Raw genomic sequence first — 12,868 nt, 5'->3', positions numbered from 1 at the left:
GGCAAGAAAGTTGCAACTCATACAGAATGTGATCGGTTATTGGGGATTGGCACTGGGCTGATTATGTGCATATGCCTGAACATGAACACCACATTATTAAAAGCATATGTTGGTCTATCGTATCATTTATCTATGTATAATTTATCAAATTATTTCCATTCAAGTTGATTTTTCTTTTTAGATTGAGAATAGTTATTTGTCCAGATTTCCCCAAAAAACTGAATACAGGTATAAATATATAAGCTGGATACATGTAAATGTATTCAGTGATACACCTCTGTTTACTTTCATTAATTCATTATCTTTAAATAATATCTCTATAATATCTTTAAATTGTATTCATGTACTTTTTTTTAGTTGAATGTTTGATTTTGTGGTAACATCCAAGAGTGCTCCTTCACTTTAACAATCTTAATAAAATATGGACGTTTGATTTTCTTTCTTTTTTTTTCTCTAAAGCGCGCGCACAGATAAAAAAAAAAAAAGTTGCTGTAAAAAAAGAAATAGAAAAGGACGGAACAGGAATGTGCACTTCCAGAGTACAATATGATAACGTGACCTTTAAAATGAAATCCTCCTGCTGACAAATGATTTAAAGGTATGTGAAGCAGGATTCCAGCCAGTTGCCCTCGGTCTGTTGTGTGTCCGAGGCTGAGGCCACACACACACACACACACACACACACACACACACACACACACACACACACACACACACACACACACACAGAGAAGCAGGGCAGAGAAGCAAACAGCTGACTGCATTCAAACCAAATCTGGAAGGTTTGCTGAGGGTTTGGGGGTGTTTCCTTTAAAAACCTATCAGAACAATCAGAAAATAACATTTCATCTCTCTGATTCGCTGCTTTGTTCTCCCTAACAACGCTCTGCTCGCTGCTCTCGACTTTGAACGGTGCGTTTGCAGACAGCAAAACAAAGACTCTGCACAGTTTAAGCTTTAAACTCTGCTTGTATGATGAGCTGTTGTTTTGTGGCGGATGCTTAAATAGTGTGTAAGCCCAGAAATTCTTTAAAACAAGACACCAGTAAATCATCACTTTCCAACACAAATAATAACCATGTCTACAACTTGATTCAAGCACAAATTGCAATTCTCTCCTTGCACAATGTAGTGTATCCATTTCACAGGCTGCCTGTCTGTTTACTTCCCTCTAACTGTAGACTAACATTACCGTCACCAGCGGTGCTGTCCAGGGTGCTGATCCTGGGACAGAGTGCAGAGTTCTCTCTTTCTCTTCACTCTATGGCTCTTATATGTCGAGTAGAGTTAAAATTGTAGCAGACTATAGGCTGAAGTATTACAAGCGGGTGATGATCTTAAACTTGTCTGGTAGCACTCCTGGAATGCGGCTGTGGATGTGTTGCATGTAGCACTGATCGCTACACCGAGGATCACGATGTTCAGTCAGTTCATAGGGCTACAACCATGCACCTTGCACCTTTAAAGGGGGTCCAGAATTCCCCGGTTAAGCCCGGCACCATCCCTCTTTCTGTCTCTGTGTCAGGGGAGTCAGAATAATTGAATGATTGAACTCTGAAGTGGGAACTTGCTGCTTAACAGTTCCAAGGCTTCTGCGATGAAGTAACATTTCAGCGCTGTACACGGTGTCATACTGAAGCAGATTATTCAAATGATCAAAAACACTTTATATGGTAACAGTAAATAATATTCACAATATGTCAAAGCTAGCTGTGATCACCCAGGCGTGTATGTGCTGTCTTACTGAAAAAGCAAACAGGTGATGCGTTTGTAGAATGGATCCTTGTCAGAGTGCACTGTCAAGAGAATATATTGATGAGGTTTTATGGGTGAGGGAAGACCAAACAAAGCTTTCAAATAAGTACAGCAGGCTAACATCGTGAGTGATAATGGCATTTATGGTCAAATATTTACAGAGCTTCACTTCAACTAGCAAAGAGGGGAATGGCGGTTAACACTTTGGTCCAAACAAGTTCTTTTGACAACTGCAAGAGAGCCATGAAACCTGATACGGATATTCATGAGTACCTTTTTCAACACTTTGGTTCAAGACAAGATATTTCAAAAGCGTATGTTCGGATTTCCATGAACTTAGCTGTGGATAGTCGTGGTTCGTTTGTTTTTTTTTTGTTTTTCCCACCACTGAGCTTTAATTTCTCCCCACGCAAGATATTTCATAGTTTCTTCCTCAATAAAAACGTCTCACATTTTCTTAAAAGTCTCAAAAGTCTTACATTTTTCTTACATTCTGCACAGTGCGGCCTCTAACAGTAACCGCTGTAACCAGGCTTTTTTAGTCTGTTGTTTGAAATCTGTGGGCGTATGAAATAAACTACATTTCCTGAGTATTTTTTTTTTTTTTTTTTTTTAACCATGACACGAGTCTGACACTGATTGACAACAAGACAATCTGACATCAAGAAACATCTGAATATTACTAAATAATGGCATAATGTTTACTTTGAGTGACAATGGGGTCCTTTAAATTTTCAACTCCCCAAATTGCTATTCAAAATCACAAACAAGATTCTGATCACCCCAAGGCTGTTTCTATCTTCTTGATTTTACTAACACTTTTATTACAAAGCTACTCAAAATGAAACGGAATGACTCAATGAACGCCTCGTAATCTTAACCTCCATCTGCACGCCTCATCAACATACGCCTCTGTCATTACGATCACTGTCATAATCAGCATTAAATGTTTATTGATCAGATTTGGCACAGCTTCATTCTTAGTTTTTCGTGCTTTCCGGGAAGGACACGTGACAGAAGTCAGCTTGAGTCCGTGTAGCAGTTCCTCCCGTCACACGGGCCTAAATGAGCTGGTGTCAGTCTCATGTAGCTGAGGGAGAAACACAGCCGCTTCTTCGTCCTCGTCCTGGCCGCGACGAGTTCGACCGTGTCAGACTGCCGTTTCCTGGTCCTCTCTCTGGATCATCTGGTAATGCTGTCTGTTCTCCAGGTAGGCGGCCAGTTCCGCATCGTGGGCCTTCTCAGCTCGGTTCTTAGGAGTATCGCCCTGATGAAGAAACATAAAAGAATTACAGAAACAGGAAACATCTCTCATTTTAACTGCTGGTTTACAAGTGACCCGACATTTAAGTGCATGGACTCAGCAGTGGACCTACATCTAGACCAGCAATCTCATACTGTTGTTCCATAGTGGTGGAAGCGATCACAATGAGCTTTATGAGGCTGATGATGAAATGAAACGCGTTTGAAAAAACATGACCAGTCAAGAACATGACATGTACTCCATATCTAACTAAACACACCAGTCACTGCAGTGTATCTCATTACCAAACGGCGAGACTGACAATCTGATGACCACTTTCGTGCTCCTCAAGATAAGCCGGTTGGATTATAATAAAGCTGTGATCTTTCAGTTTCCATGATGTCTCCGTTGTTCCAGTCTTGCAGAGTAGTGTGCTGGTCTCTCTGTCTGGCGCTGCACGCTGTGATGAACGCTGGGCTTTAGATTAAGAGTCTTGTTAACATCAAAACAGGCTTTTGTTGTTCATCCCACTCGCCACAATGACTAGCCTCTCTTCTCTGCTGACTATGCTGTGTGTGTGGAGGCCAGCTCATGCCCATGGTGATGAAGGACAGATCGTTTAAACAAGAAAAGTCTTAGCGGGTGATTAGACGCGCCGTACAGTCCAAAACTACTGGAGCAGCGAGGCAAGTTCCTTTTTTTTTTTTCCTGCACGCTGAAAACATTTGGGTTTGACATCAAGAGGTAAATATGAGCCAAGAGATCAGCATTTCATCTTTTAATTCCAGGTATTTACATCTCGATCTGTCACAGAAGATAGCATTATGTGTAACGGAACACCGCAATTTTAGGTGAGAAAGTGTAGAAGCAGGTAGATTTAAGATAGATTAGACTGACAGTAGTTTTAAGGTTTTCCTTTACAGCTCTCGCAATGTTTCCGTCATGATCTGCTGATGTTTTCCTTCATCTACCGGTTCGACTGACACTCTAAATGGTTGCACTGGCTATGGCCAATGTTTGTGCAATAGCTCTGATTGATTTTCCATCTCCTCTCCGCTTCACAATTGCTTGCTTTTCTCCCATAGACAGCTCTCTTCATCTTCATGTACAGCCATTTAACTCTAAATGCAGTCTGCAAGGGAAAAACCCAAAGCTGAAACTGAGAGCAGACATCCAGCGCTTTATTGTTTGAATAATTAATGTCAAAGACACTTCTGGGCAGCAGAAGACACCTGTCAGCATGTGTTCCAATAATTCTGCTCATAGAAAAACAAGTGGGTTCAAACAAAAGATGCTATCTTCTACGGTTTTTTAACACATCTAGATGCAAATGGAAATGCATGCTGATATTCCAAAACCAAACCGGAGCTGCTTCAGTCCTGACCTGCAAAACCGCGGACGACTCCTTTACATCCACTTTATACACACAGTTCAGTTTGACTGCTTCTTCTTCTTCTTCTTCTTCTTCTTCTTGTCTCGTAGTCATCTCTTCAAAACCAAATGTTTTCAGTGTACTGCATAAATAAAAGAACTGGCCTCGCTGTGCCACAGTAGTTTTGGAGGGGACTGTATGTCTGTCATCATCTTTCATGGCCAGTTGAAAACAAACTCTGAGGCCAGTTCAGAGAAGAGTGAAAATATCTTTTCAATGGGGGGAAGCCGTCAGAGCCAGGCTCTGCTTTCCTATCAAAAAATAAACTCTCCAGTTCTGATACAACTGATGCTGTATAGCAGCAACAACGCTAACCACAGCCTTTGTTTAAAAACAGAAAATGATGCCACTTGAACAGAGAGAGAGACTTTAAGAGGTAAGTGCAGATATAAAACAGAGTACATTTTAGCGAATGTCAAAATCATAGTATTGTCTTCTCAAGTCATTTGTCTCTTTCCATTCGTTGCACTCTCTTGCTGTCTGTCTCTCACACAAGCTCCCTCCACTCTCCCCTCTCTCTCCCTCTCCCTGTATCTAGGTCACTGCTGAGTCCAGCCTGTTAGGGAGGGTTTTTTTTTTCTTTTTCTACACGGTTAAAACCTCCATGGAAAACTGAACAAAAAAATGAAAGAAGATGCACAGTTGAGACCGACCGACCGACCAGCCCCCCCGTTCCCCCACCCCTCATTTCTCATTGCTACAATGAGGGGTGGGGGAACCCAACCTTCACTTGTCTACTAGTCTACAGTGTTGTTATGCCATCCATGTTTTCCTTCTGGATGTCATGAATTGACTTTGATTGTAGTTTTGCCTAACACACTGTTCACAAGCCTTGTTATATTCATCTTTCCATACAATTCTGAAATGTTATGATTCCAATGTTGTGTCAACTTGTACCTGTAATTTCAAACACGGTATCGAATATGTCAACATGTTGCATCGAAGTACCTTCATATGACATGAAAAAAAGGTGCTTATAACAGCTGAACTACATTTTCAACAACCCCTGTCTGTCCAGTTTCTCCAAGTGTGTTCCAAGTGTTCCTTCCACTGCCTGGCGATGTTCTCAGTCAGGTTGAGCAGTTAAAAATAGACTTGAGCACAAAAAGAGAGATATGCTGGGGCGACTTTGATTGGCAGTGATTGTTGCCCATCACTCTCAGCCATTATTGCTCACTCGCTCATGTCATTTCAGCTCGGTTGTGCGTCCTGCTTTCGAGTTTGTAGGTGTTGCAGCTAACACGGATAGTATCTCTGGAGTTGGAAGCTTCAATTTGTAAACCTTCAGGAAATGTTACATATGTTCTCTCTCCAGGCTGAAATAGACTAGCCAAACTGGTATCCCATAATGAGACCAAAGCAGTCTACATAAAATATATTTTATTCAAAATTGCATTCTTCATACTTTGTGTGTTTTCTTTCTATTTGGAAAACAGCAAACAGCTGTTTGTTCAGGGCACGTAATCAAAATGATATACTGTTAATTCTAGACGTATGTGTGTGTACAGAACCCACCTGTAGGTCTGTTTTCATTAGTGACGCTCCGGCTTCTACTAGATAATGGCAGATGGTCCTGTGGCACAGAGATGCAGCTCGATGAAGAACCGTCTCCCCACTGGTGGTCCAGAGTACAGAGAGAGGGAGCGAGGGAGGGAAAGAGAAAGAGAGAGAGAGAGAGAGTAACAAGCATGAGATCACAGCATCTGACATCTACTGGGAGTCGAGCACCACTGATGATCAGGCGCCCCACTGCTTTTGTTTAGTTGCTTATGTATATTCTCTTTCAAATTTGGTCCACTTGTTGGGATGCCCGGCACATATAGACAGACGAGGGGCCCCGGTGGGACAAAATCAGAGCTGTAGGCACACGACAGAGTTTGGGAGTTGCACAACATTTTCGCAGCCACACTGTGTCACACATATGTCCTTAAAAATCGAATTGAGGTCACAGCCAAATTGTCCGTAATGGAGTTTAAATCAGTGTATAGTGTTAATCTAATTAGCTGATAGATGGTCATCGTTTTTGAAACTGGGACTGTAGGAGTTTGATTCTTATGTGCGTCCAAAGCAGCAGCAGCGGCAGCAGCAGATACAGCAATTATACCCGTTTTCTACAGGAAATGCAGATATTCTACTTCAACTTTAATATCTGAATTGTCGAGTGGTTTAGACGATGAAAACAAACATGAAAGTACTTACTGCAGTTTTTCTGTGACATCCAGCAGGTCACTTGGAGCTGGAAAACAGACAGATGAGAGGAAATTACTGCCGAGAACTGTTATCTGTTAAGTTGTTGAGTACAAGTGGTAAACAACATTTAGCTGTGTTCACTGGGTTTCTGTGAACACTATTAAAAAACATGTTTTTTTTAATGAATTGTATATAATCTTTAATCTTCCTTAACAGTGTCAATCGATAATCAGTGAGTTGGTGACAAATAATAATTTACCTGTAATGTTGAACTGACTGTATGTTGTCTTTTCATAATGGTACCGCTGCTTCAGCTCACATGTGTGTGTGTGTGTGTGTGTTCACACTGACAGCGTTGCAGCTGCAGCACTTCTACTGCGCGCCCTATCTTTCAACACGGAGTTCGTCTTTGATAATGATCAATAAAGATGGTTCAGAGAGAGAAAGAGTGAGAGAACGAAAGTAAAAAAAGAGCAAAGCAGGAAAAGACTTGTGCGTATATTCGTATCACGTCTGTGAAACCTTCCACAGATATCGACACTGAAACTGGTTTGAAGTCGATACGACTGTCCGCAGGTCGTCCTCGGGTCTGTTTGAACTGAGAACCAACACGCGCGATGCAGTAAAAAATAGACAAGTCTCCAGATCTCTACATGATGCAGCCTCTTTGTTACGGGGGCACTGTGGCTGTGTTAACCTGTTTACATGGGTGCCAAACTGAAGATCAAGCTCTTCCGTCACAACACACGCTGCTCGTGCATGATATCTGGACCAGCTGAACATAAATATTACATCTGCGACAATGCATCATTACAGCCACACAGTGAAATGTGGATGTTGTAATTTTATCACTTTCGTATCTGTAGAGAGCAAAACAAACTGTGGCATGTCAACCATGTGTTTCATATGCATCTACTGAAACCAGTACCACCAGTGCTACCATAGCACCTCAGCAGTGTGGTATTTTATAATTTAGTAGTAGAGGAAGACTGTGGAGGTTGCGTTGTATACAGTCAGTAATGTTTTCTTTATGAGTTAACCATGAGCTAAAACATACATTTTACAGCTTGTTATTGCCGCAGGCCCTCATCGGGTGCGTATATATAGTGTTCCTGGTGTGTATACTAATAAGGGTGTGTGTGTGGTCCCCTGTGGATTAATTTCACCTGCTGAGACAGTGCCCATCTCATCTCCTGCGTCCTATCTGACAATCAGAGGATCCTGATTGGTGCAGCACCAAGTTTGACCTTCTGCTCCAGAAGAAGCGACGCGGAGAATGAGAACTTATGAAATGCCTCGCCAGTTTGACAGGCGGGGCGGCTGCGTTTTGCAGCTCACCGCTGTGCCTCGCATTGTTATAACAGACTCGTATTTAAGTTATTGTTTATTCACTGTGAACTATTGAGGCACTCGTGTACAGGAATTTCTCTGTTTGGAGCCACCAGGAGCAGGGGTGCTGTTTTGACTGTTTCTTTTAGTTTAGTTTTGGCTGAGCAGTGTTATTTTGTTAACAAAAAAGTTCATCGATGACCTTTTTTCCATGACTCAGACGAGACATCGGGGAGCTAAAAGCCCATCTTTGATCACAAAAACTGCGGCGAATTGAATGTTTTTGTTTTCGTTGACAAGGCAAGGCGGGAATTACATATTACTGGCGGACATTCAAGAAATATTTATAGCAAATTTTTCTTGCGTCTCGTCCGTCTTGTCAAAATATTAACAATGCATGCCTGTGCAAATTTTCAGAAGCCCAGACGATTCTGTCCCAAACCGACAGCAAGTTAATGACCTCATGAAAGCTTTAATTCAAAAAGGGTTGGGTTGATAAAGTGGATAGATCAATGGCGGCGCTTCATTTATAATTCAGCTGTGTGCCTTCAGGAGGTTGATCTGATGCTTACCCTCAGTTTAAAACCGAATTCTGCTAAGGAAATACAGAAGCGAGATAGACTTGCTCAGAAGCTATTTAGAAGAACCATTAACAGACTGTGCATCAGGAATGTCTGCGTCCGCAATACTTAGATTGATGAACAGAGTTTTGACTGGTTTGACTCACTGTACTGAGTTACTGGATGATCTGACTGCGTTCACCACTCAGGAGGAACACGTGCAGATCTCTGTCACACTCCTTCTGCTAAGAGAGCCCGTTGCACTAACGTCTGCACCTGCATCCTTTGACCAATCTAAATGTGATGTCTGTCCTAAACCACGCCCACTTTGCTCGCCACTCCCAACCTCTCCAAACCCTTTTAACTGGAGGTTAATGCCACTGCTATAGGTGCTGGTAGGGTACTTTCACAAGAGGATGCTGATTTAAGAGAAGGAAAGCCTTGTTTGTACTTTGCTGGGTGTTGATTTGTGTATCTATGGACTGATTCATCAACACAACAAATTCGAAGATCCGACCTTTGAGTACTCACATTACAATGAAGTACTGACTACTGAGACATGAATGTGTTGAGCATGTTAGGATGTGTGCTCCCCTGTGCCGAGTTGAATCTACATCCTGCTGCTTGGTTCCATGATAAGTTCTAATTCATAATGGATGAAGGATTGCCGCAGTTACCATTGTCGAGGATGTATCGGACCATCTCTTTGCTTCCTGCGCTGACGGCGTGGTGCAGTAAAGTGCAGCCCGACAGATCCAGCGTGGTGAGGTCTGCTCCCTTCAGGTGCAGCTCCTGCAGCTTTTGGTGAAATAAGCAATATGTCAATTTCTGACCACTTACAGACATCAGAACAAGCTCACCCAAAGGTGCTCTGTGCTTTCATTACACTACGGGTGAGTGACCACTTTTCCATCCTTAAATTCTATCCATTGTAATTAATACCAATAACTCTCACATTACGGGGTTGTACCATGGGCCCAGGACTGGTCTGATTTAGCCGTGCTGTGCTAAGCCAACTCATGATGACATACAGTATATAACCCACAATCCCCATTCTAAGTTGTCAAAATTGAAATAAGAACAGCTGAAAACTGATATTACATTTCCAAGTTTTGGGAGAAAGTTGTCACAATGTAGAGAAATAACAGGTTTTTAGCTGATGTTAATTTTCCAAAGTAGCCTGGAGCTTTAAGACACAGCCATATCTGGGGTGGGTGAGTGTTGAAACATTCATGACAGATTTAAATCAAACTCACCTTCTTCATATCCTTGTTCTTTACGCACTCGATCAGCATCTCTAGAGAGAGAGAGAGGTGTTTTTTTTTAGAATAGTAGTTGTTGAATTAGAGTTAATACAAACTCCTGTCAGTAAGGATGTGGAGATTTATTTGGAAGAAGATACATTTTGCCTTCTATGCTTTGTGTGTTTAAATAAACAGTTTCAGAGTGCAACACAGCTGTGGTAAATACAAATCCCAGGTCTGTGACAATTTGTAAGACATAATGCAGGTGCTAACTACAAACCAAACCCATGACAATGGTAGGTCTTGAAAACAGGGGCACAGTGACACATCAACCTACTACAAGACACTGTGCCATCAAAAAGGTAAGAAAAGCTGCATAAAAGATAAGCAGCAATCACAGGAAGACATCAGTATGTAGATAAAAGAGTGAGAGCATCACAAATTACAAGTCGCAAAAAACACAAAAGAATCACAACTGTCTAAGCTGCAGCCTGAACTTCAGAGGATACAGGTCAGAAGATGTTTAAGGGCCCTAATTCACATGACACGACAGACGAATATCGTAATCTATGTCCGTTGAAGTTGGTTTAACAATTACCATTTCTCTTATAATTCTATGGTCACATCTTGTAACTCATGCGATAGGAGTAAGTAAGTATTTGCACTGCAATGCATTTCGGAATAAAACATGAAACGCAACTTTAAATGAAAAGTTTTGAACTAAGGCGGTGACGCAAAGGATTAATAAACTCTGGTAATCCGACATCTCTCACATAACAGGCAGAAGGCTCTGCTATAGCCGGCCGGTCTGTCTGGCGCGTGGTGTGTGCTCACTCTGGAGTAGGGTGATGTTGTTTTCATGCCATTCAATCAAGGTTAACACTGCAACCATCTGTGTGGTACAGCGCTGCACTCAAATGAGAAGCTGCGGATGTATCATCGCGCCGAATGTGTCGCGCTGCCTTCCGGTGGCTGCGGGGATTTAAAGAAACTAAAGGAGAAGCTTTACTGCTGGATTTAATGAGCTGAAGGAGAAAGCTTTCACTCAGCATAAAGCAGCTGTGGGCAACAGATACTGTAAAAATGACTCATTAATATATCGATAACTGCAAACTAATTTCCCCCAGGCAAGGATTTGAGTATTTCTTTGTTTTATCATAAACACACAGTACATCTGTGGGATTTCAGCTGTTGTTTGAATGAAACGAGACATCACCACAGGTCTCAGGATAGCGTCTCGTCTTTTTTTTAACAGACGCGTTGACTAGCCCATTAAGAAAATAATGAGCAGATAGACCATGATAGTAAGTAAGTGGGTCAGTGGTGGCCAGAAGGTTAGAGGAGGTAGCTTGTGCTGCGGAGCTTCCAGCAGTGAATGAGCAGCTGTGTGTGAATGTGATCGGGGTGTTCCTGAAAAAACAGAGCATTGCTCTCAGCCAACACCCCTAAATAAATAAAGGTATACAAGAAAAAGTATAACTTGGCAGGATGGCTTTCTTCTGTGCCCTCTTTGTTATGTTGCCCTTGCTAGAGATCACATGAATTCACCTGACGTGCCTGATTCCACCTGCCTTATACTCACATTTGAGCTGCTCCCCTGAGACTGACACAACCTCTGAATCTCTGTTGTCTCATCCTCAGAAACCCTCCAAGGAGGTTAATGTCGTCAGTGTGTTTGTTGATTGGTTGGTTGGTTGGTCCGCGGGATTACACAAAAACTACAGATTTCCACAGGACTTGGATGAAGGATGGGTCTCGGCCCAGAACAGACCCAATTTCCTTTTGTCGCAGATCTGGATAAAAGGATGGATCCAGGATTTTTTTTCTTACTCTCTATAACACTCGCAAGATTGATTGAATTAAAGGGGACTGCTGGGCACTGGTGAACACATTGTCAGTCAAAGCAAAGTCCATTGTACTATTGTTTTCTTTTGTTTGTTGGGTAGATACTACATGTGAATGGGTCATCATCTAACTGATAAATAAATATCACTATCCAGCTCCCCGAATGATTACTGATATTAAGACAATTATTTTTGTATTACAAGATTTCTTGTAATAAATTCAATTTATGTAAGGCAAACAATGGTGAATGACCAATGAAAATACATGTTCATAAAAGAAATTTCTTTTGGAGTTTGAAACGTAAAAGATGTAAAAAAGAAGGGCTGGATGAAAAACATCACATTGTGACTGAGATATGGGTTGTGATTTCAGTCGGAACGGTAACTTTTGCATTTAATTTTCACTTTAAATTTTTTTTAGGATTTTTCTCGGGGTGTGTAAAGATGCTAATGTGTGTCTGGTGAATATGATTTGTGGGCCGGGGCTATGTTATGTTATGATATGATGTGATAAATTCATCTTTATCAATCCTCCAACTTGCATTTAGGGCTGAGCGTTTTGATAAAACAGAACGTATCGACAGCGTTTGGTGATGCTCAATTAAAAAGACACAGGCAGCATCCAATAATGGTTATTACACAAGTCAGGTTTAATGATTTGATGCATAAAAAAAAAATAATAATAATCTGCACAGTAATTTGTGCAGTAATTTTTGCGCTGAGACCTCATCAGAAGTGCATAAAATGTGATATCACACCCTAATAAAAACATGGAAATACACAAATGGGGAGCATCCATCATGAGGAGTACGGAGCCAGCTAGTGATTTAGATGAAGCCAATAACACCATCATAATTATAACGTACAGCCTCGTCAAAACCTTTTAAAACACAGACGCGCAGCACGTGCGTGTCATAGCTTACTGGATGAAACATATTCTGTGTATGGCTGAAGCCAGGCTGACATATGAGACGAATGTTTATTAGGTTGACCTCAATTCGCGCTCTCACTCCCTCTCTCTCTTTCTCTAAATAGCTGAGTCCAAATCCAGTTATGTTAAGCTTAGTGCGTGTGTGTTTGTGTGTGTGTGTGTGTGTGTGTGCGTGAGAGAGAGAGAGAGAGAGAGGCAGAGAGAGGGCGAGAGAAGACTTCAAAAACCTCTAAGAGCTTTTGTGGCTGCAAGACAAATCAAAAACAACACACCAACCACAAAACCCAACACACACTTGGAATGTAAGACTTAAATGAATTTAGCCCAGAGAAGGAATTAA

At 41.6% G+C, this 12,868-nt stretch overlaps 1 protein-coding gene across 6 annotated transcripts in view; it reads right to left on the bottom strand.

Moving 5' to 3' along the window:
- Nucleotides 1-1,879: 1,879 nt before the first annotated feature.
- Nucleotides 1,880-12,868, bottom strand: part of dgkza (diacylglycerol kinase, zeta a) — an 89,546-nt gene continuing 78,557 nt past the window's right edge. For all 6 annotated transcript variants that reach the window (XM_037091251.1, XM_037091246.1, XM_037091249.1 and 3 more), the window contains 5 exons: nt 9,766-9,806; nt 9,187-9,307; nt 6,630-6,666; nt 5,946-6,045; nt 1,880-3,022 (listed from right to left, as the gene is read on the bottom strand). In XM_037091251.1, the coding sequence (XP_036947146.1) occupies nt 2,906-3,022; nt 5,946-6,045; nt 6,630-6,666; nt 9,187-9,307; nt 9,766-9,806 (416 nt within the window). In that variant the 3' untranslated portion in view covers nt 1,880-2,905. The remainder of the gene's footprint in view (nt 3,023-5,945; nt 6,046-6,629; nt 6,667-9,186; nt 9,308-9,765; nt 9,807-12,868) is intronic.

This window comes from Acanthopagrus latus, chromosome 24, assembly GCF_904848185.1.
Source record: "Acanthopagrus latus isolate v.2019 chromosome 24, fAcaLat1.1, whole genome shotgun sequence".
NCBI lineage: Eukaryota > Metazoa > Chordata > Actinopteri > Spariformes > Sparidae > Acanthopagrus > Acanthopagrus latus.
The sequence above is the reverse complement of the archived record's forward strand: the minus strand, read 5'-3'. Positions and strand labels throughout refer to the sequence as shown.